At 37.0% G+C, this 24,808-nt stretch overlaps 2 protein-coding genes across 2 annotated transcripts; both read left to right on the top strand.

The window, feature by feature from the left end:
• The first annotated feature begins 934 nt into the window (after window positions 1-934).
• On the top strand, window positions 935-3,731 carry LOC138880026 (uncharacterized). Its single transcript, XM_070159678.1, has 6 exons — window positions 935-1,754; window positions 1,935-2,142; window positions 2,314-2,609; window positions 2,692-2,783; window positions 3,087-3,311; window positions 3,474-3,731. Exons 1-6 carry the CDS (start codon window positions 935-937, stop codon window positions 3,729-3,731), a joined length of 1,899 nt encoding a protein of 632 aa, XP_070015779.1.
• Window positions 3,732-22,297: 18,566 nt separating this feature from the next.
• LOC104217745 (wall-associated receptor kinase-like 20) lies at window positions 22,298-23,816 on the top strand. Its single transcript, XM_009768057.2, has 2 exons — window positions 22,298-23,250; window positions 23,515-23,816. Exons 1-2 carry the CDS (start codon window positions 22,407-22,409, stop codon window positions 23,565-23,567), a joined length of 897 nt encoding a protein of 298 aa, XP_009766359.1. The 5' UTR covers window positions 22,298-22,406; the 3' UTR covers window positions 23,568-23,816.
• Window positions 23,817-24,808: the final 992 nt, after the last annotated feature.

The following is a 24,808-nucleotide window of genomic DNA, read 5'->3' as shown; positions in this document are numbered from 1 at the left end:
TATCCAGCTTCACAAAATACCTATCCACTTCCACAACCCTACCAAAACCCTAATATTTCAAATTTTTGACCAAGGTCGGAGTATAGAAGAGAGAGGTAGCAGCGAAAGCAAACTTTTACCCCACTTGGAGAGTCTTATGCTAGTTTGTTTTAAAAGTTGAGGCAGTTGGATGTCTTGAGGCTGATTGCGTCAAAGATACTGAATCCCCCTCCAAAGAACCTTGATTATTCCCTAAGATGTGCCTATTGTTCCGATGCTCTAGGGCATGACATAGAGAAGTGTTGGCGTTTGAAAACGGCAATCCAGGAGCTTATTGATACCAACCAAATTGTAGTCCAAAGCCCAGAAGCGCCGAACATCAACCAAAACCCTTTGCCAGCCCATGAAGAGACACATATAATTGAAATAGTTCACAAGGATGGGGAGCCCAAGAAGTCTTCTAAGTCCGTCATGATGATTCGGGCCAGTGAAAGGAATTTGGTTAAAGCTCCAGACTCTACCAAAGCAACGCCCTTGATAGTTGAAGGGGCGACAGAAAAGCCGAGCTCACTCAATTCGAAACCACCAGTGTTGGTTGTGAAAGGGCTGTTGAAAGATATTGGGGCAAGTCCAGAAAGTTCAAAAGTAGTAGTACCAGGGATTCCAAGTAAGCCTGTCATAGTTGTGAAAGGGGCTCCTACTACCCCTATCATCATTAAACCAGTAACCCAGCTTCCAGTGGTGGATGCCAAGGCTGTTCCGTGGAATTATAAACAAGTGATAGTGACATACAAAGGAAAAGAAATAGAGGAAGAAGTTAATGAAACTGGAGGATTGACTCGTTCTGGGAGATGTTTCACCCCAGAAGAATTAAGGAAAGCCAAGCCATTCAAGGATAGCCAAATGCCAGAAGAAATCGGTCACCGAGGAAGAGGCTGAGGAGTTCCTGAAAAAGATGAAAGTGCAGGATTATTCCATTGTGGAGAAGTTAAGGAAAACACCAACTCAAATTTCTCTTTTGTCTTTGTTGATACATTCAGATGAACATCGCAGGGTCTTGATGAAGATTTTGAATGAGGCACATATTCCCGATAAGGTCACAGTGAACCACTTGGAAAAGATAGCTGGCAAGATCTTCGAAGCAAGTAGGATCACTTTCTCGGACGAGGAACTTCCTATGGAGGGTACAGAACACAACCGAGCTCTTTATCTCACAGTGAAGTGTAAAGATTCTGTTATCTCAAGGGTTTTGGTTGATAATGACTCTAGTGCGAATATTTGTCCCCTGTCTACTTTGCAAAAACTGAAGATTGGCACCGAAAGAATCCACTTGAACAGTGTGTGTGTTCGAGGCTTTGATGAGGGAGGTAAAGATTTTGTTGGAGATATAATGCTCGAATTGTCGATAGGGCCTGTTGAGTTTACCATGGAATTTCAAGTGTTAGATGGGGCTGTCTCCTACAATCTGTTGTTGAGCAGGCCCTGGATACATGCTGCTAAGGCAGTCCCGTCTTCTCTGCACCAAATGGTAAAGTTTGAATGGGACAGGCAGGAAATAGTTGTGCACGGTGACGAGGACTTGTCAGCTTGTAATGATATAATTGTTTCGTTCATCGAAGCTAAAGATGATAAGGGACCTTGGGTCTATCAGACTTTCGAAACAATGTCTATCGAGAAAATTCCTGAAGGAAAATGCATTCCAGGTCCTAAGCTATCCTCCGCATCCGTCATGGTTGCGAATGAAATGTTGAAGAATGGTTTTGTGCCGGGCAAGGGTTTGGGCTCATCTCTGTAGGGTATTGTGCATCCAGTGCGTCCCAATGGGAATCCTGGTACGTTTGGTTTGGGATTCATGCCCACATAGAAGGACGTGAAAAGGGTTAAAAATCTGAAACAGAAGGTATGGTCGCTCCCCAAGCCTGTCCCACACATCTCTAATTCTTTTGTCAAGCCAGGGGCCGAAAAACCTCCAACCTCCTCAATCCCAAAACCTGTGGTCGATGTTGATGAAGAGATAATCAAGAAGTTCCAAAGTCTGTTCGAAGAGGTCAATATGGTAGAAGTTGGTGAAGGCTCTAGTAAAGCAGATGTGCAGCTCGTTGGCCCAAACGTGAAACTTAGCAACTGGGAAGCTATACCTCTCCCCACCAGGAAGGAGTTTTGGTAGTTTGCGTTGTTTTCCTTTCTGTTAACTGGGTTATTCCAGGGTTGTAATCCAAATTTTTAGTTTTTGCTTGTTTTGATGTTCAAACCCTTCTATCCTTTTATTTTTCAATGAAATTCAATTTCCCATTTTTCGTTATTCTTAGTAGTGTTCTTTTTTCTTTTGTACAGTTCCTTTTATGCTGGTTGCAGTGACATGACATGCATGAAGAATTTTCAGCCGAATCTTAAAAGTCAATCTAATCCTGAAATAACAATCCAAGAAGTAGAATATGATGATGAAATAGAATATGATGAAGAAGCAACATTTGAGAAAATCAGCAAAGAGCTAAAACAATTTGAAGAAAAACCAAAGCCTAATTTGAGTGAAACTGAAGCAATCAATTTAGGGGACCAGGATGATGTTAGGGAAACCAAGATAAGTGTGCATTTAGAACCGCAAGTTAAGGATGAAATAATCAAACATTGTTTGAGTACAAAGATGATCATATGAAGATATGCCGGGCCTGAGCACTAATCTGGTAGTTCATAAATTGCCAACTGATCCAGCATTCCCTCATGTTAAGCAAAAGTTGCGAAAGTTCAAGACTAATATGAGTGTGAAGATCAAAGAAGAAATCACAAAGCAGCTTACTGCAAAGGTCATTCGGGTCACTTGATATCCCACTTGGTTAGCCAATGTTGTGTCAGTACCAAAGAAAGATGGTAAGACCAGGGTATGTGTTGATTACCGTGATCTTAACAAAGCAAGCCCAAAAGATGATTTTCCATTGCCGAACATTCACATTCTGATCGATAATTGTGCCAAGCATGAGATTGGGTCTTTTGTAGATTGTTACGCATGATATCACCAGATCTTGATGGATGAGGAAGATGTAGAAAAGATAGCATTCATCATGCCATGGGGAACATACTGTTATCGGGTAATGCCATTTGGTTTGAAGAATGTTGGGGCAGTTTACATGAGGGCGATGACCATTATATTTCATGGCATGATACACAGAGAGATCGAGGTTTATGTAGATGATGTGATCATAAAGTCAAAGAAGCAGTCTGACCATGTCAAGGACTTGAGGAAGTTTTTCCAAAGGCTCCGCAGGTACAACCTCAAGCTCAATCCAGCGAAATGTGCATTTGGTGTCCCGTCTGAGAAGCTGCTGGGATTCGTGGTTAGTTGATGCAACATTGAGTTAGATCCGTCGAAAATCAAAGCCATTCAAGAGTTACCGCCGCCAAAGAACAAAATAGAGGTGATGAGTTTGCTTGGAAGGTTAAATTACATAAGCAGGTTCATTGCTCAGCTCACGACAACCTGTGAGCCCATCTTTAAGCTGCTGAAGAAGAATGTTGCGGTCAAGTGGACTGATGAGTGTCAAGAAGCATTTGATAAGATTAAGAGGTACCTATCGAATCCACCCATGCTGGTCCCACCTGAGCCTGGAAGACCTTTAATTCTCTATTTGACAGTCTTGAATAATTCTTTTGGCTGTATATTGGGTCAACATGACATCACGGGAAAGAAGGAACAAGAAATCTATTATCTCAGTAAGAAGTTCACTCCCAATGATGTTAAGTACACTCTGCTCTAGAGGACATGTTGCGCCCTGACTTGGGTGGCACAAAAAGTGAAGCATTATCTGTCGTCCTACACTACTTACCTTATTTCTCTCATGGATCCTCTAAAGTATATCTTTCAGAAGCCTATGCCCATGGGAAGACTGGAGAAGTGGCAGATTTTACTTACAGAGTTTGACATCATCTATGTTACTCGAACCGCGATGAAGGCCCAAGCCTTGGCCGATCACTTGGCTGAGAATCCGGTGGATGATGAATATGAGCCACTGAAGACTTATTTTCCTGATGAAGATGTCATGTGTGTTGACAAAGTCGACCACGATGAAAAGGCAGGTTGGAAACTCTTCTTTGATGGAGCTGCTAATATGAAAGGTGTCAGAATAGGGGCTGTACTTATCTCTGAAACAGGGCAACACTACCCTCTAACAGCCCAACTTCGATTTTATTGCACCAACAACATGGCTAAGTGCGAAGCATGCATTCTGGGTTTGAGGTTATCTATAGACATGAGAGTCCAGGAAATACTTGTTCTGGGAGATTCAGATTTGTTGGTTCACCAGATTCAAGGAGAATGGGAGACTCGAGATTTGAAGCTCATACCATACCGACAGTGCTTGCATGATCTTTGTCAACGATTCAGGTCAGTTGAATTTAGACATATTCCCAGGATTCATAATGAGATTGCTGATGCCTTGGCTACTCTAGCGTCAATGTTACATCATCCGGACAAGGCTTATGTAGACCCCGTGCATATCCAAGTTCATGATCAACATGCTTATTGTAATGTGGTGGAAGAGGAAATCGATGGCGAACCTTGGTTCCACGATATCAAGGAATACATCAGGTCAGCGGTATATCCAATACATGCTACAGGTGACCAAAAGAGAACCATTCGACGTCTGGCTAGTGGATTTTTCTTGAGTGGAGGAATCTTGTACAAGAGGACTCTAGATTTAGGACTGCTGAGGTGCATAGATGCTAAAGAAGATTCAACTATCATGGCCGAAGTGCATTCTGGAGTTTGCGGGCCGCATATGAACGGGTATGTCATGGCAAAAAAGATACTTCGAGCAGGTTATTATTGGCTCACCATAGAACGGGATTGTATCAGTTTTGTTTGCAAGTGTCATCAATGCCAGGTACATGGTGATTTGATTCATTCTCCCCCATCTGAGTTACACACAATGTCTGCACCTTGGCCTTTTGTTGCTTGGGGCATGGATGTCATTGGATCAATTGAGCAGGCCTCGTCAAACGGGCATAGGTTTATTCTGGTGGCCATTGATTACTTTACCAAATGGGTTGAAGCTGTAACTTTCAAGTCCGTGACCAAAAAGGCGGTGGTGGATTTTGTTCATTCAAATATCATTTGTCGGTTCAGAATTCCCAAGGTGATCATCACAGACAATGCTGCTAATCTCAACAGTCATTTGATGAAAGAGGTATGCCAACAGTTCAAGATCGTGCATCAGAACTCCACCCCGTATCGCCCCAAGGCAAATGGAGCTATTGAGGCTGCTAACAAGAACATAAAGAAGATACTTCGTAAGATGGTTCAAGGTTCTAGGCAGTGGCATGAAAAGTTGCCTTTTGCCTTACTGGGTTATCGCACTACTGTTTGCACTTCAGTAGGTGCAACTCCTTATCTGCTGGTATATGGAACTGAGGCAGTTATACCTGCAGAAGTTGAGATTCTATCCCTTCAGATCGTTGCAGAAGCTGAAATTGATGATGATGAGTGGGTCAAAACCCGGCTAGAGCAGTTGAGTTTGATTGATGAGAAAAGGTTGTTTGCAGTATGTCATGGTCAATTATATCAGAAGATAATGACAAGAGCATACAATAAAAAGGTGCGTCCTCGGAAATTCGAAGTGGGCCAGATGGTATTGAAACACATACTTCCTCATCAGGCTGAAGCTAAAGGCAAGTTCTCCCCAAACTGGCAGGGACCGTTCATAGTGACAAGAGTGTTGCCCAATGGTGCTTTGTATTTAACAAACATAGAAGGCAAATGTATAGATATGGCTATTAATTCTGATGCAGTTAAGAGGTACTATGTATGATTTCTTTGCTTACCTTCAGTTGTATTTTGTACTTGGCATGTTCAAAGTTGAAATGACGAAGGCATTTTGTTCCACTACCCAAACACTTTCATCCCTTGCCACCCTTTTTGAGCCTTATTTATTTTCTTTCATACCCCTCTTTTGGAATCAGTAACAGAATTAGAGAATAAAAAAAATGAATAAATGAATGAAAAATAAGAAAATGAAAAAGAAAAAAAAAGAAAAGAGAAAAGCAAAAAAAAAAAGAAGTAAAAAAAGAAAAAAAGAAAAGAAAATCAACAAAAACAAACAATTTCCTTTTGAACTACGCCCGACCTGAATCCTTTTAAGGATACGTAGGCAGCCTTACGGTTCGATCCTATCAAAATAGAAATTAAAATTCCCCAGACCCAAAGAAACTGGGGTAGAAGTTTTGGTTTTGAAAAGATCTGATTCCAAAAGTTGTAATTTTGACACCTTTTCATCTTTAATTATTTTGAGCCTCCATGCCACCCTTTCTTTCTAGCCCTGTCCAAAAGCCTACATGACGGTCCAAAAAAAAGACCTTCCGATCAATCTTTGAGGATGCCAGGTCAAGCGAGACAGAGGTATGATTTACATGGGCATACGAGAGAAAATTTAAAATGAGAGTCTTATTGGTGAAAACCCTCACGGGCACCGTAAGGCGATGGTGAGCTGAGAGAAAATTTAAAATGAGAGAGTCTTATTGGTGAAAACCCTCGCGGGCACCGTAAGGCGATAGTGAGTTGAGAGATGAACAAATGAGAGAGGCTTGTTGGTGAAAACCCTTCAGGGCACTACAAGTCGAATGAGGCTCATGACTTTACAGAGAAATTGGATCAGTTAAAGCCCGATTTTTGAAGTATGAAGACAGGACATGAACTGAAAATATGATTGTTTGGATGAATTAGGCTGATCAGTCCGAATTGCATGTCATGATCATTGGAGCTGGCCGCTTCCCTCAGATAAGTCTTCTTTTCTCATTCTTCTTCACATAGTCATCTGTGTTCAAAATTTTCATTTGTTCCTTTTGTCAAAAATCATTTTCACTTTACTCTTTGAGTCTATCTTTATGAGTCTCTTTCGAATTAGCCCTTGTTGAACAAGCAGGAAAGGATTTCAAAGCCTACTACCAGCTTCTAAATTGCGCAAAGCGGAGTTCGGCCAGGCACATCACAGTTGACCTGATTTATAATAAGCAGTATGGTGATAACTGAAGTTCAGGCAATCAAGTGAGTCTTGAATTTTGAGAAAATACAAGGATTCAACAGCTTTCAAAATGAAAACACAATGCAACAAGTGAGTGTGAGAGATTCAGGTCATGCAGAGGTTTTGTGGTCCAGTTCCAATCAAAAGGTCAAATAACTCCTTGCTAGCCCGACGCAGCTAATCAGAATGAAGTATGATAGTGGCGGAAGCAGACGCTCAGCAATGATGCAACAAACTAACCACCACGTTTTCGAACTAATAAGATTTTATTTGTCCGAAACAGGGGCAAGATTTTTTTTTTAATCCACATGGAACTCCCATGGAAAAGCATGGTTCAGAGAGCAAGAAATTCTGTTCAGAAACCTCCAAGATGAGAGCATGGCTCAGGTAAGTTCATTCTCAGTTCTCAGGACCCTCATGGATAATGAGATTTAGTTTTTAAATTTTCAGGACCCTCCTGGATAATGAGATTTAATTTTAAAAGTTCTCAGGACCCTCCTGGATAATGGGATTTAGTTTTTAAATTTTTAGGACCCTCTTGGATAATGGGATTTAATTTAAAATTTTTAGGACCCTCCTGGATAATGGTATATAATTTTAAAAGTTCTCAGGACCCTCCTGGATAATGGGATTTAGTTTTAAATTTTCAGGACCCTCCTGGATAATGTGATTTAATTTAAAAGTTTTCAGGACCCTCTTGGATAATGGGATTTAATTTAAAATTTTCAGGACCCTCCTAGATAATGGGATTTAATTTTAAAAGTTCTCATGACCCTCCTGGATAATGAGATTTAGTTTTTAAATTTTCAGGACCTTCATGGATAATGAATTTAATTTTAAAAGTTCTCAGGACCCTCCTGAATAATGAGATTTAGTTTTTAAATTTTCAGGACCCTCATGGATAATGGGATTTAATTTAAATTTTTGAGGACCCTCCTGGATAATGAGATTTTATTTAAAAAGTTCTTAGGACCCTCCTGGATAATGAAATTTAGTTTTAAAATTTTCAGGACCCTCCGGGATAATGAGATTTAATAAAAAAATTTCAGGACCCTCCTGGATAATGGGATTTAACTTTAAAAGTTTTCAGGACCCTCCTGAATAATGGGATTAAATTTAAAATTTTCAGGACCCTTCAGGATAATGAGATTTAATTTTAAAAGTTCTCAGGATCCTCCTGGATAATAGGATTTAGTTTTTAAATTTTCAGGACCCTCCTGGATAATGGGATTTAATTTTAAAAGTTCTCAAGACCCTCGTGGATAATGGAATTTAGTTTTTAAATTTTCAGGACCCTCCTGGATAATGGAATTTATTTTTAAAAGTTCTCAGGACCCTCCTGGATAATGGGATTTAGTTTTTAAATTTTCAGGACCCTCCTGGATAATGAGATTTAATTTAAAATTTTCAGGACCCTCCTGGATAATGGGATTTAATTTTAAAAGTTCTCAGGACCCTCCTGGATAATAGAATTTAGTTTTTAAATTTTCTGGACCCTCCTGGATAAGGAAATTTAATTTTAAAAGTTCTCAGGACCCTCCTAGATAATGAGATTTAGTTTTTAAATTTTCATGACCCTCCTGGATAATGGGATTTAATTTTAAAAGTTCTCAGGACCCTCCTAGATAATGGGATTTAGTTTTAAATTTTCAGGACCCTCCTGGATAATGGGATTTAATTTAAAATTTTCAAGACCCTCATGGATAATGGGATTTAATTTTAAAAGTTCTCAGGACCCTCCTGGATAATGAGATTTAATTTTTAAATTTTCAGGACCCTCCTGTATAATGGGATTTAATTTAAAAGTTTTCAGGACCCTCCTGGATAATAGGATTTAATTTAAAATTTTCAGGACTCTCCTGGATAATGGGATTTAATTTTAAAAGTTCTCAGGACCCTCTTGGATAATGAGATTTAGTTTTTAAATTTTCAGGACCCTCCTGGATAATGAGATTTAATTTTAAAAGTTCTCAGGACCCTCCTGGATAATGGGATTTAGTTTTTAAATTTTCAGGACCCTCCTGGATAATGAGATTTAGTTTAAAATTTTGAGGACCCTCCTGGATAATGAAATTTAATTTTAAAAGTTCTTAGGACTCTCTTGGATAATGAGATTTAGTTTTTAAATTTTCAGGACCCTCCGGGATAATGGGATTTAATTTAAAATTTTTAGGACCCTCCTGGATAATGGGATTTAACTTTAAAAGTTTTAAAGACCCTCCTGAATAATTAGATTTAATTTAAAATTTCAGGACCCTCCAAGATAATGAGATTTAATTTTAAAAGTTCTCAGGACCCTCCTGGATAATAGGATTTAGTTTTTAAATTTTTAGGGACCTCCTGGATAATGGGATTCAATTTTAAAAGTTCTTAGGACCCTTCTGGATAATGGGATTTAGTTTTTAAATTTTCAGGACTCTCCTGGATAATGAGATTTAATTTTAAAAGTTCTCAGGACCCTCCTGGATAATGGAATTTAGTTTTTAAATTTTTAGGATCCTCCTGGATAATGGGATTTAATTTAAAATTTTTAGGACCCTCTTGGATTATGAGATTTAATTTAAAAGTTTTCAGGATCCTCCTGAATAATGGGATTTAATTTAAAATTTTCAGGACCCTCCTGAATTATGGGATTTAATTTTAAAAGTTCTCAGGACCCTCCTGGATAATGGAATTTAGTTTTTAAATTTTCAGGACCTTCCTGGATAATGGGATTTAACTTTAAAAGTTTTCAGGACCCTCCTGGATAATGAAATTTAATTTAAAATTTTCAGGACCCTCCTAGATAATGGGATTTAATTTTAAAAGTTCTCAGGACCCTCCTGGATAATGAAATTTAGTTTTTAAATTTTCAGGACCTTCCTGGATAATGAGATTTAATTTTTAAAGTTCTTAGGACCCTCCTGGATAATGAGATTTAATTTTAAATAGTTCTCAGGACTCTCTTGGATAATGAGATTTAATTTTAAAAGTTCTCAGGACCCTCTTGGATAATGGGATTTAATTTTAAAAAAGTTCTCAGGGCCCTCCTGGATAATGAAATTTAATTTAAAATTTTTAGGACCCTCCTGGATAATGGGATTTAGTTTTTAAATTTTCAGGACCCTCCTGAATAATGGGATTTAGTTTTAAGTTTTAGCGTAAGTTCTCCCTTTAGAAAATATAATTTAGCTTTAAGGCTGTCACGCTTAAGATGAGATTTAATTTGAAGTTTTCAGGGCCCTCCTGGATAATGGGATTTAGCTTTTAAATTCTTAGAGCTCTTTTAGGTAACATGATTCGATTAACACTCACATATGTGCCCAGATTCCAAACCGGGGCAGAAAATTTCTTTTGTTTTGTCTGTTTTGTTGTAATGGAAGGCGCCCACCTGGATAACGAGGGAATACAATTCAAGTTTTAGTAATCAGGCACCCACCTAGATAACGGGGGAACTCATTTTATACCAAAGTCAAGTTATTGGCAGGCGCCCACCTGGAGAACGAGGGAAGTAATTTCAGAGTTACTTCAATTCACAGATTCAAGAAGCATCAGGAGCCCGCCTGAAGAACAGGGTCCATTTTTCAGTTGCATATTGAAGATCAAGTAGAGATTCAAGGAAGATTCCCGACAAGAAGTAGATAGAATCTTGTATTTTTCTTTTACTTTTGCTGTAATCTTTCCTTCTATTTTTGATGTAATGGCAGGAACCGCGGACTGGAACCTCGGCGGTACTCCACTCGGCTCTCCACCTCGGTATACTCCATCGCTCTTCTCACTTCTGAACTACATGTGGCCTGATTCCTTTATAGCCAAGGATATTTGCTAACGATTTCACCCAAATCGAATCTGCCTTCTCCCTCACGCGCTTGGTTTTCTTGAGCAAATCTCGGATAAATGGGAGCGGTTGGATGTAGTGAAAGCTGATCCACGCCTTCCATTTTAACGATTTTTTGTTTTTATGCAAATTTTCCGGAGTTTTCAGTTTTTTTTTAAAAGTTATTTTGGGGATTTCTTGGAGGGAAAGGGCAGAACCTTCGAGAGTTCATATAAATACTCCAATTTGGAGGATTTTCAGAGTTTTGTTTCGGAGAAAAATTGGGAAAAGGAGAGGGCGAGGGTTTTTCTCAGTCTTACTGCCTTCCTTCCAATTTTCAGTGGATTGGACATAAAATTTTGGGAGTTCTCTTTGAGTCTTTCTTTTATTTTCGAAACAGAAAAATAAAAAATATATATTAGCTTCTGATTTGCTTAACAAGAATGGAGTTTAGCTGATGTCCGTTGACTGCTCGTGAGGTTCTTGTTCGTGGTTCCAAATCCATTTTTGTTGTTGTTTTGTCTTGCTACTGGTCGCGATATTGCTGTTATTTTGCTGAAATTTGGAGTAAGAGCTTTGTATACGCTGAATCTTCTGTTCTATCCAAAGCTTAAGCTTCAACAGGTTCATTTTTGTCTCCTCTGTCATGTGTGATTTTAGTTAGATTGGATCTTGTGTCCTGTTTCATTTTCATGCTTCAATGTCTATGTTTTCCAGTCTGTTCTGTTTGGACATGTTGGATGAATTCTTTTAGCGTGCGATTCTGTTCTGCTCGTACCACTCGTATGTTGCTCTGTTCTGTTTAGTCGATTGTTGTGCTCCGTTGTCCTACTATGTTCTGTTTAGTCGATTGTTGTGCTCCGTTGTCTTGCTCTTAAGTTGGTTCTGATGCTATAAATAGGAATATGGTTCGTTCCTCGCTGTTTCATTGGAATTATTTGTTCTTACTATCAATTTTGGTTCTGAAAACTATTGATTTCTTCATGATCTGACCATGCATTATTTTAGTGTTTTAACATCACTCACCACTTATGAGCTTCTTGTAGTGTCGTGTTGCTTATATGTATGTTGTTGTCTGTTGCGCGACGAACGTTGCTCCTCCTAAGGTGTTATATTCTTGGCAAATCACCATAACATCCATCAAGGTATTTTAATGAAACGTAGCTACCAGATCTCAAGTAAACCCAGTGCCCTCTTGGTTCGCAATAGTAATGATCGAGTCTGCTAGATTACATTAGAGATCAAACATCAGATGCTTTCATTCATAGGCCATTTCTACTTATAAAAGTTTTAATTCGCTTACTAGGCTCCAGTTTTAAGAAGTTCTTATTGGTTTAGTTGAGTTTAAATACAAAAAATGACTTTTGAAGCTTTTCTGATAGTTGTTCATTTGTTGTTGACCCAATCTGTTGATATACGTATTATATACGATGCCGCTTGTCTGTTAGCCAATGCCTTGAATTTATTTGTGAACGGATAATTAGCATGAGATTATGAGATATTAGTTCCTTTCTGCCATGCTTAATGTTCGAGAGTTTGCCGCTCAAATGCTTTCTATTGAGGCCCGTGTAGGATTTTGCAAGATCAAATAGTCGCCTAAAAGGCTTTAGTTAATAACTAATTTGTTGTCCTCATGGTAGCTTTAAATTCTGTTTAATGTGGCTCTTGCTATATAATCTTGTCAATTGGTTGGAGTCCCAAGATGTAGGTATGCCCATCTAAAATCAGTTCGTTATCCGAATTCCTCTATTCATTAAATTCGGCGTGAGTTGCTTCTCATAGCCTGTTCTTCTGATCTTAAAGAAGTGGTTGCTAATAAAAATAGAGTTTATATGTCTATATTGGTTTGGATGCCGGTGGGTTTGAACTTCTGTTGAGTGTCATGTGTTTCTTTATCATAATGCAAAATTGATAGCTAGTCTTCATTTGAACTTGCATTTTTGAGCATATAGTTTGTGATCTCCCCTAAGCTTTCATGCGTTCGAGTGAAAGAAATGGACCAACTCGTGTGTTGAATATTTTAATTTTCTTGAAAACCGGCACCATGTTTGTTAGTTTCTCACTAAAACGGAAGTTCTAATCAAATTTTGTTCTCATTGCTATTTGGAGTATGTGCTTTCCTCGTTGAGTTCCTCCTCTGAGATTTGAAGATATATTAGCATAGTTCACTATGTGCACGCTACTTGTGTGAGAATGAAAGAAAATGAAGCAAAGAGGGTTATGTGGGATCAGTGGTGAGGAGAAATCTGAAAAGTAAAAGGTGAACTAGAACGGGGCTGGTTAGTTAGTTTTAGTTGGCTCTTATCATCTTTAAATTCATACTTCTTTATCTTTTCTTTCTTCCCTCTTATTAGTTTATCTGATTGCTTGTTTGTTACTGACATTACGTGATTTAGGATATCCATTTGTTAGATATTTGATTGATATTATTTGCGTAGATTGTTTGAGTCGTATTATGTTGGGTCGTGGGAAGTGGAAGGCCGAAGCCCATTAGCAATTGATTTGTCTCCATGCTTTAGGTGTCGGGCCCGATCTAATAAAATGAAAAGTTAAAAGGGAATGAGCATGAAATTGATTTTATTTCTTAGCTTTATTTGTTTTGCTTTTATTATATTGAGCATGTTAGGCCGTCATCATTTTGGTAGGCAAACCTATAGGACGCTCGTATTTTAGCTTCTTTTGAGGCGAGATGTCGTCCCCTTTAGTTAAATTTATCCGGAGAATGCCCCGAGGGATTTGTATATATTTATTTTCAGGGGTATGCCCCGAAGTGAATGTAAATGGAGGCCAAAAGTAGAAACTTGTAGTATTTTTTATTTGTTTTATTTTACTTAGGTGGGGACGACCTCGAACCTCTTGTGTGTTTATTTTCCTTTTTCTATGTTTTCTACCTCAATTGAATATTTTAAAAGCCAACTTGATCGAGTACGCAACCGTACTAGCTACGGGACTTGGGGAGTGCCTAACACCTTCTCCCCGAGTCTAATGAACCCCCTTACTTGAATTTCTGGTGCGGACTTAGTTTAGAGTCCAAAGTATTTTAAAAGGAAAATTATTTTAAAAAATGGTGACCTGGCGCACCGAAACCAATGTCAGGTGGCGACTCTGAGGTTAATCCTTTTGAACACACAATTTTTTCACTTTCTAATTGAAAACCCTTTTCAAGCTTTTCTAAAAAAAATTATTAATTTAAGAGGGTTTAATGAGTTTTGGTTAAAAAAAGGGGTGTGACAGTGTTCGTTTCAGCCATGAGCACCGCCTGGTTTCATGAGTGCTTATTGAATGGGCCTTTACTTTCATTCCCCTTGAAGTGGCTTACACTTCACACTCACATAGGTGATTCCTAAACGTGTAATCCTAAAGACACACTATCTGGTCATGTCCTGCCAGACTTAGCAAATCATTAAAAAGCTTTAAGCTTTATTGACTCATCAAAAAGCCTTAATGATTTACCTCATTTTTTGAGCATTGCCTTCATCACGAGAATGTGTTGAGTTATTTGACAATGTTGAACCGTCATTCATAACTTTGTTTGATCTTTTTGAACCTAGCTCTTAGGATCTCCAGTCTGCTAGGTAGAGTTACCGCCATGATGACTTGTCCTAGGCCTTTAACCCGATTCCCTTTGATGATCTTTCAAATGCCTCTCTAGATAGGCCTTTTGTAAGTGGATCCGACACGTTATCTCTTGACTTTACGTAGTCAATTGTGATAACACCACTAGAGAGTAGTTGTCTAACGGTATTGTGTGTCCGTCGAATATGACGAGATTTTTAGCTATACATAACCCTCCCTGCCCTATCTATTGACGCTTGACTATCACAATGTATACAAATAGGTGCCAAAGGTTTGGGCCAAAATGGAATATCTTCCAAGAAATTTCGGAGCCATTCAGCTTCTTCACTGGCCTTATCTAAAGCTATGAATTCAGATTTCATTGTAGAACGGGCGATGCACATTTGTTTGGATGATTTCCAAGACACTGCTCCACCCCTAATTGTGAAAACATATCCACTCATGGATTTAACTTCAGATAATCCAGTGATCTAGTTTGCATCACTATATCCCTCGATCACGGAAGGATATTTGTTATAATACAAAGCATAATTTTGGGTATGTTTCAGATATTCCAAAACTCGTTTCATTGCCATCCAATGTATTTGATTGGGATTACTTGTAAACCGACTCAATCTGTTAATAGCACATGCTATATCTGGTCGCGTACAATTCATGATATACATCAAACTTTCCAATACTCTTGCATAGTCCAGTTGTGAGTCACTTTCACCTTTATTCTTTTGAAGTGCATAACTCACGTTAATTGGAGTCTTGACAATTTTGAAATCCAAATACTTGAACTTGTCAAGTACCTTTTCAATGTAGTGAGACTGTGATAATGCTAGACCTTGTGGAGTCTTGTGAATTCTAATTCCTAAGATCACATCAGCAACTCTTAAGTCATTCATGTCGAATTTGCTAGCCAACATGCATTTTGTAGCATTTATATCTGTCATACTTTTGCTCATTATCAACATGTCATCAACATATAAACAAACAATGACTTTATGACCTGGGGTATTTTTAATGTAAACACATTTGTCACACTCGTTAATTTTAAAACCATTTGCCAACATTGTTTGGTCAAATTTTGCATGCCATTGTTTGGGTGCTTGTTTAAGTCCATAAAGCGACTTAACAAGTTTGCACACTTTTTTTTTCTTTACCAGGAACCATAAAACCCTCAGGTTATTCCATGTAAATTTCTTCCTCCAATTATCCATTTAAGAAAGTTATTTTAAAATCCATTTGATGGATTTCAAGACTATACATGGCCGCTAGTGCCACTAACACCCTAATAGATGTTATCCTTGTTACTGGTGAGTAAGTGTCAAAGTAATCAAGACCTTCCTTTTGTCTATAACCTTTGACAACAAGTTTTGCCTTATATTTGTCAATAGCACCATCAGCTTTAATTTTTCGTTTAAAGATCCATTTCGAACCTAAAGGCTTATTTCCTGGAGGAAGATCAACCAATTCCCATGTATGGTTATCCAAAATTGATTGAATCTCACTACTGACTGCCTCTTTCCAAATTGCTGAATCAAAAGACGACATAGCTGCTTTAAAAGTTTGAGGCTCATTTTCAAGCAAGAATGTCACAAAATCTGGTCCAAAGGAAGTAAATGTTCTTTGACGTTTGCTACGCCTTGGATATTCTAAATACTTAGAGTATTTTCCTTTGGTTCTTCCCGAGGTCATTTAGGTCTTTCACTTAACGACTCGCATTCGGTTTTATGCGGATAGATGCTTTCAAAGAATTCGGCATTATCTAATTCCATTACCGTATTAACATGAATCTCGGGATTATCAGATTTATGAACCAAAAACCGACATACTTTACTGTTTGTAGCATATCCAATGAAAATGCAATCTGCTATTTTTAGTCCAATTTTAACCCTTTTAGGTAAAGGAACTTGTACCTTTGCTAGACACCCCCACACTTTGAAATATTTCAAGTTGGGTTTTCTTCCTTTCCATTTTTCATATGGAATAGATTGCGTTTTGCTGTGGGGTACTCTGTTGAGTATTCGGTTAGCTGTAAGGAGAGCTTCCCCCCACAAACTCTACGGTAATCCAGAACTTATTAATAAAGAATTCATTATTTCCTTTATGTCCGATTTTTCCTTTCCACAATTCCGTTGGATTGAGGTTGTAAGATGCATCAGTTTGATGGATAATTCCATATTCCGAACATATTTCTGCAAACGAAGATTCATATTCTCCACCTCTATCACTTCTAATCATTTTGATCTTTTTATTCAATTGATTCTCCACTTCATTCTTATATTGCTTCAATTGCTTCATCCTTACTATTAAGCAAATAAACATAATAATATCTAGTGCAATCGTCAGTAAAAGTAATAAAATACTTTTTTTCACCTCGAGATGATGTCGACTTCATATCGCAAATGTCAGTATGAATTAAGTCTAAATGATTTGAATTCCTTTCAACAGACTTATAAGGATGTTTTACAAACTTAGATTCAACACATATTTGACATTTCGATTTATTACACTCGAATTTAGGCAATACTTCTAAATTAATTAACTTCCGCAAGGTTTTATAATTGACATATCCTAAACGAATATGCCATAAATCATTTGACTCCAATAAATAAGAAGAAGCTAAAATTTTATTCATACTGTCAACAACTATTACATTGAGTTTGAAAACGCCCTACGTGAAGTAGCCTTTTCCAACATACATTTTATTTTTGCTTACAACAACTTTATCAGAAACAAATACACATTTGAATCCATTCTTTACAAGTAAAGAAGTAGAAACTAAATTCTTCCTAAAAGTAGGAACATGAAGAACGTTGTTGAGCGTTAACACCTTGTCGAAAGTCATCTTCAGGAATATTTTCCCATAACCTTCAATCTTGGATGTTGCATTATTTCCCATGGAAATTTCTTCTTCGGGACCAGCAGTAGAGTAAGTCGCAAATGCTTCTTTGACAGCACAAACATGTCGAGTGGCTCCAGAGTCAATCTACCACTCCTTTGGATTTCCAACTAGGTTGCATTCCGAAAGCATTGCACAAAGTTGTCATCATTCTTCTCCACTATGTTGGCTTGTCCCTTCTTATTATCATTTTCTGGGAGACAAAAATCAGGGCTTTTGTGACCAACTTTTCCACAATTGTAGCAGCTGCCCTTGAATTTCTTTTTGTTATGCTCCTTAGTTTGTCCAGAAGACCTCTTTCTCTTCTTACTTTTTGGAGCAGTCTCCTCAACGATATTAGCTCCCATGAACGGTGAATTTCCACGAGACTTCTTCTCGGCTGTTTTTATTATCTTCCTCGATCTTTAGACATATCACAAGATCTTCCAACTTTATTTCTTTGCGCTTGTGCTTAAGATAATTCTTGAAATCTCTCCATGAAGGAGACAATTTTTCAATCATAGCAGCCACTTGAAATGATTCATTCACGACCATACCTTCAACAATAAGGTCGTGAAAAATAAGTTGAAGCTCCTAAACTTGGGTTCCTACAGTTTTGTTGTCTGTCATTTTATAGTCTAAAAACTTGGCAACCACGAACTTCTTCAAGCATGCATCTTCTGTCTTGTACTTCTTCTCAAGTGCGTCCCATAATTCTTTCGAAGTATTCATCGCACTGTACACATTGTACAAGTCATCCAAAAACGCAGATGAACAACGAACCACTCGAAGGCTGTAAAACACACAGGAATTTTTGTGTAGAAGAAGAAGAAGATTATCAGAAAATTTTGTAAGTAAATATTCTGGGATTTGAAGGAATATTTATAGCCAATTTGGTACTGTTTCTGAAAAGGTTTGCAACCTTTCAAAACAGCCATAGCTGTTGGAATAGGTTTGACACTATTTCAGAACAGCCATAACTGTTGGAAATATTGCGAAAAAATTAAACAGATTTAAAATAATTCGGGAAATAAAAAATTGGACCAGACCAGACCGGGTCGTGGGTCATGGGTGATTTGAATTTTCGTTAATTAATTTTAATTAATTAATTAAATATTTGGAAAGAATTTTGTCCAAAAAGATTAATCAATCAATCTTTAACCGAAGTCGAAGCCGAAGCCGAGCGAGCGACGATGATGGCGCGAGGCTTGCCTTCTTCTTAGCTCTTTAAGAGCTAAAAGATGAGCTTCTCTATATACACACAAAGATTTTCTTTCCTTCTACCAATGAGGGACAAAGTGCATTAGTAAAGTGAACTCATTCAAAATTTCACTTCCCTCCATTTTTTTTCCCACCATTTTCCATTCACACTTCTTTTATTATTAAATAACAAAATCCAACATAATTCTCTACAGCATTTGATCTGACAATGAACAATGATAAGTCAAATGTGTATTGTGCAAACATGGAGAAGAAATTCATTGAAGATATTTGTGAAATTTCAGGATACAAAGAAGGTAAGCTGCCTTTTAAGTATTTTGGAGTGCCAATATCTCCGAGAAGACTATCACTGATGGATTGTGAAGGGTTAGTGGAGAAGGTGTTAGATCTCCTGTTTGTTCTCTCTCGATTGTTTTGATAAATCGAGAGAGAAGCGAGGGTTTGGGAAGAAAAGAAATGGAAGAAAGGGTAAACATGTCTTTTCATATTAATTTTAATAGAATAGTAGTTATTTTTGCTCAACATTAGAATTGCTGGATAATAAATAAATACTACCTTAAATAGTGGCTATCCCACACCATTTTATCACATATTTTCATGGGGCATTTGCATCTATACCCGCTTTTTGGGTCACGTTTTAACTTGTGCCCGCTTTACAAAAAAATTGCAAGCGTACCCACTTTTTCACGGTACTTCAGCATACGGGGCTGAAGTAGCAAAGGCAATCACGCAAAACTTCAGCATTCTAGTAGTTGGGCCTGAAGTAGACCAAGTGTGCCGAACTTAAGCATTCTAGTACTGAAGTTTTGTTCTCTATTCGCTGAACTTAAGCATTCTAGTGCTGAAGTTTTGTTCTCTATTTGAGGAACTTGTTTTTGTTTGTAATTGCTGAACTTAAGCATTCTAGTGCTGAAGTTTTGTTCTCTATTTGCTGAACTTAAATATTTAGTGTTGAAGTTTTTTTGTCATGGATAAGCTTTTTCAAAAACTTTAGCAGAAGATGCTGAAGTTATTTAGTTCATTTTTAAAAACTTCAGTACTAAATAAACTGAAGTTTTTTTTGTCCTGGATAAGTTTTTTCAAAAACTTTAGCAGAGATGATGAAGTTATTTAGTTCATTTGTAGAAACTTTAGCTTATTTAGTGTTGAAGTTTTTATAAAAAATGAAAGTTTTAAGACATCTATGTGATTGAATAGGGTTCGTATAAGTCATAGTGATCAGTTTTCTAAGCAACAATCTTTCTGTTAGAAAATTCATTTAGCAGTTTGCAGCTCAAAGTGGTTCTGAAAATATAATCAAGCAAGATTCATCTGTTGATGCTCTTTATTATATTTTAGCTGCTAGAGTAATGGAATTAGTCTGTGAACCTATATATAACCTTTTAAATGTACCCAACAAAGTTGTTGTTACTTCATGGACCAACTGATCATGTCTTCACAAGATATAATCAGTTTCACTTCTACGGTTTAGAGTTTATACATCAAATGCTAAGGCTCTATAGATCTCGTCTAGTTCATAACTTATCCTTGCATGCTCCTAGTTTTGCTGTTGTATTTTTGTGGAGACAAAAGATTTAAGCATATTACTGTATATTCATAGCAGCACCAACATCAGCAGAAGAAAGAAGAAGAAGAAGAAGAAGAAGAAGAAGAAGAAGAAGAAGAAGAAGAAGAAGAAGAAGAAGAAGAAGAAGAAGAAGAAGAAGGAAAAAGGGGCTGAAGTTATTTTAAAAGTGGGTACAAATTAAAACTTTAAAAAAAATAAGTATAGGTTAAATGGGGGCGACCAAATAGGGTGCCCCGTGCAATTTTTACTATTTTCATGGCGAGTCAATTTGAGTAAAACTCAAGTCAGCACATCTAGAAGTCTGATTGATTTGGGATAAATATGTAGCCCAAACTGATCCATAAGAAAATTTGTCCAAAGATTTTCTTAAAAGAAAAATCCGTTTGATAATATAGAAAAAATAGTTTTATTTTGTAACTGAACAAACAAAGAAATTAAAATTTGGTTACTATGACTTATTATTTAGTCGATCTTAACCTAACTCATCTCAAGTTAAGTAATATTTGGGCGGGTCAAATAGTCTGCTCATTTATTGCACCATTTCAAAATGATCCACCCATTTATTGACTCATGCCATTTAAATGATCCGTCCTTTTAGTGATTCAAACCATTTTCTTGTTTATAACAACATTAAACTTTACTATATCCATACTTCAATTTGTTCTTATTCTCCTTGGACTCAGCTAAATAGAAGGTTAGATGGAGAAGAAGATTAATTGAATTAATGCGACCATGTGATCATATGCTTGTTCCATCAACCTTGTACCGACCCTTTCTAAAGCTCTTGTCCTTTCTTCTACTTTTGAATTACAACCTTAAACCATTTATTCATGTGCTGAGGTTTCCTATCAACTTGTTTACTACTTCATTTGATGCTTAAAAAAATTAAGTAATATAGTACACTCTGCTATGACAATTAAGCTTATGTTAGCACTTAGCATACTGTGTTTTCAAGATACTATGACAAAAAAATAAGAATAATAATATATTCAGTATAATTTCACAAGTTATGATATGAAGGGGAACCTTAGAATAAGAAAAAGATTATAAAATGAGATAAATTAAAAAGGACTGGAATCTAATAAATGTACATGCTTTAATTTCTCACTCTACTATGTAAGTCATTAACCACTAGTCAGCCATTGCACCTTCATAACAAGACAATATTGACCAAATTATGAGATTTAAAGATCTTGAAAATGTCATTTTTGTATTTATTAATATTCAAATAAGTAAAACTGTTTGAGAGTTTTGTCCATTATATTCTGGTTTGGAAAGTTTGGAAGGTTCCATATGCCCATGGCTGAAGAACTGAACATAAAAGCTTTCAAGGGAATAAAGTTAAATAAGTCTACTTTCCCTTTTTCCACCAATTTTATTTGCGCATTCATTATCTTATGGTGGTATTTGATTTATCACTAAAGAAATTAAACTTTTCATACACTCCAAAAGTACTCATAAATATGACTATAAGAGCATATTCTTGAAGATAAAATAAAAAAGTTTCAAATATACAAAGGGTTATTCTTTTTAATAAAACAGATTAAAATGAAATTGTAACATGTAAAATAACAAAGATTACTTGTTTAAGTGGCTCACCGCTTGCTGGAAGAAGGCTGATATAGTATAATTATAATAGTTGCTTGCAAAAAGATAAAAGATGCCTTTTTCTGTTGAGTGGCAGAATAATCATTGACATTATTAAACTAATCAACCCAATTAAAGTTCTCAAACTACTAAATAGTATATATTTAGCAAAGTCTACAAGCAATTTTTCCATCACCGGTATTTACTTCAAAAAATAAATAGAAGAAAGTTAAACATTATTTCAGAAGTTAAAATATGTCTTTTAATTTTACATTTGCAGTTTCTTTTGCCACTTAACTAAAACACATGAAAAACCATAAAATAAAACTAAAATGTAGGAGACCTCCAACATCAATACTTTTATCAGCTATAAAATTCCGAGGATCCATACATAGTAGTCAACCAACTAATAGCATCATTAGTGAAAGTCATCTAAACATTCTGCTCTTTATAATTTTCAATTTGGCCTAGGAATTTGCATTTTGTGCATTACTAATTCTATAACAACAACAACAACAAAACCTAGTATAGTTCCACAAGTGAAGTCGAAAAGGGTAGATAATACGCAGACCTTACCCCTACAGTGAATATAAAATATTGTTTCCAATAGACCCTCGACACGCATCGTGTGCACACAACTAAGTTCAACAAAAGTTGCAAAAGAAGGAACAACCCCCATAAAATATAAGCACTTGTCCTTACCAAAAGACAAGGTTTTAGACCTCTCACTAATTTATATACCACTACTCTTCCACGTTTTTCTTCCTCTCTATCTATCTGTATTTTCATAGTGAACCAAACATGAATTCCAAGATATCTTCAATCCTCATCTCTTGCATTGTATTCATATTTCTTCCTTCACTAATCACATCGCAAACTTGCCAAAAATCGTGTGGCAATATACCAATCAAATACCCTTTTGGCACTGGCCCTGGATGTGGCGATCCACGGTTTCAGCCTTATGTTATATGCAACAACCAACAATTGAGCTTCAAGACTCACACCGGATGCTATCCGGTTACTTCAATAGATTACAATAACCAAGTCTTGTACATTAATGATCCTTCTATGTCAACTTGTGCTTGTACACAGCCAAGTAAAGGCTTTAGTTTAGATGGAAACGCACCTTTTAGCTTTAATGATGACACAGTGTTTGCTTTACTTGATTGTGCAACAGATTCTTCACCAATTTACAAATCTAATGGAGGGGTTAATTCAACTTTTCCTATGTGTGATTCTCAGGGTGCACCTGTTTGTAGTCTTTTGTATTCTTGTCAAGCTATTAGTAGACTTAATCTTCCAATTTCTACTTGTTGTGTTTACACACCAGTTGATCTTGGACCGGCTTTTGAGATGGATTTGGAGAAGTTGCATTGCTCATCTTACTCAGCTCTATATGGTTTTAATGGTCAAGAATTGAATCCACAGGCATGGAAATATGGTGTGGGATTGAAATATAAGTTTAATTTCAATAATGATTATCCTGATATGTGTGAGAGTTGTGAGAAGAGTAGTGGAGTTTGTGGATATGGTGGACCTTATAATTCATTTCTTTGTAATTGTCCTAGTGGATTCAACACGTCCAATGATTGTTTCCTCGGATCATCTTGGAGTAACAGTTTCAGAAATGTCCCATGGCAAACTGGTACAAGAATTGTCAACTTATTTTTGCATTTTCTGGTGTTTTAATCTTGTTGATGGTACTGATATAGTATTTTTTTTCGTCGTCTTGAGCCGATGGTCTTTCGGAAACAGTCTCTCTACCCCTCAGGTAGGGGTAAGGTTTGCATACACACTACTCTCCCGAGACTCCACTTATGAAATTTTAATGAGTTGTTCTTGGTGGTGTTGGTGTTTTAATCTTATTTTTTGGTTCTGATGTCTTACAATTACTATCTACTTTTTGCAGATATTTTGTTGATTATTGCGTTGGGATGGTTCATGATTTTGGCTTTAATGTAGACTGCAATGATCAAGGATAAATGGAACTGATTCAAGGGAATTACTGACCAGAAATCTTGTTGTTTAATGTTTAATTGATTTTATGGAGAATCCATAATCTTCCCTTGGTTTGTTGTAAAATGTGAAATAGAAATGAAATAATGCTCAAGAAAATAGGGAGGTCAATGGAAAGGGTGGATTTTTCTTATTGGTCATTTTGTAAAATGTTCTTTATTACATTATGCAAAGATGATTTTTCAATTTCTTTTAGCTTGTGTGCTTGTATTAGGCTCTGAATTATTGTTTTCTTTGTTCCTCCATTTAGCTCATTAAAAGGCCATATAACTCTTATTCTCTGATAGAATAAAACGTTGACCATTTTGGGGTATCATTGAGCTCATCGGCGTAATTCAATATGAGATAATATGATAACTTATCCCCGCTTCGAGCTTGTATCAATTAATAATATGTGTCTTCACACGCTCTCCGATTAAATCAAATCATAGTTAATTACAATATATATTCTCACAATTAAGTAAAGTATTTATCGGAAATGTTGTATCATTTTTTAACGTTACAAAGGAAGTTTCAAGTACGTTGGGTCAATTATTCAGGGATGGGGAGATAGACGAAGATGTCACGCACCGTATAGGAGTGCGATGGATGAAATGGAGGTTAGCATCTAGAGTCCTGTTTGACAAGAAAGTGCCACCGAAACTTAAAGGCACGTTCTATTGAGCGGTGGTTAGACCGGCTATATTGTATGGGGCTGAGTATTAGGTAGCCAAAAATTCTCATATTTAGAAGATGAGAGTGGTAGAAATGAGGATGTTGAGATGGATGTGCCGGCACACTAGGCTGGATAGGACGACAAGATGCGGGAAGCGAGACTTAGATGGTTCGGGCACGTGCGGAGGAGAAGCCTAGATGCCCCGGTTAGGAGGTGTGAGCAATTGGCATTGGCTGGTACAAAGAGAGGTAAAGGGCAGCCTAAGAAGTATTAGGGTGAAGTGACCAGGCAGGACATGACGCAACTTCAGATTTCTGAGGACATGACTCTTGATAGGAAGGTGTGGATGTCGAGCATTAGGATTGTAGGTTAGCAGGGAGGCGATCGTTTTCTACTTTGTACCAGGGGCGGACTAGGCTGATAATGTTTTGCCTTGGGTTGTTAGTGGTTTATGTAGGGTTATGGCATTATTACTGGTTATTATTATTGCTTTTCCATCGGTTTATGTCTCTTACGATACTGATATTATTTT

Source organism: Nicotiana sylvestris, chromosome 10 (genome assembly GCF_000393655.2).
Source record: "Nicotiana sylvestris chromosome 10, ASM39365v2, whole genome shotgun sequence".
NCBI lineage: Eukaryota > Viridiplantae > Streptophyta > Magnoliopsida > Solanales > Solanaceae > Nicotiana > Nicotiana sylvestris.
This window is presented reverse-complemented; position numbering and strand designations above follow the sequence as displayed.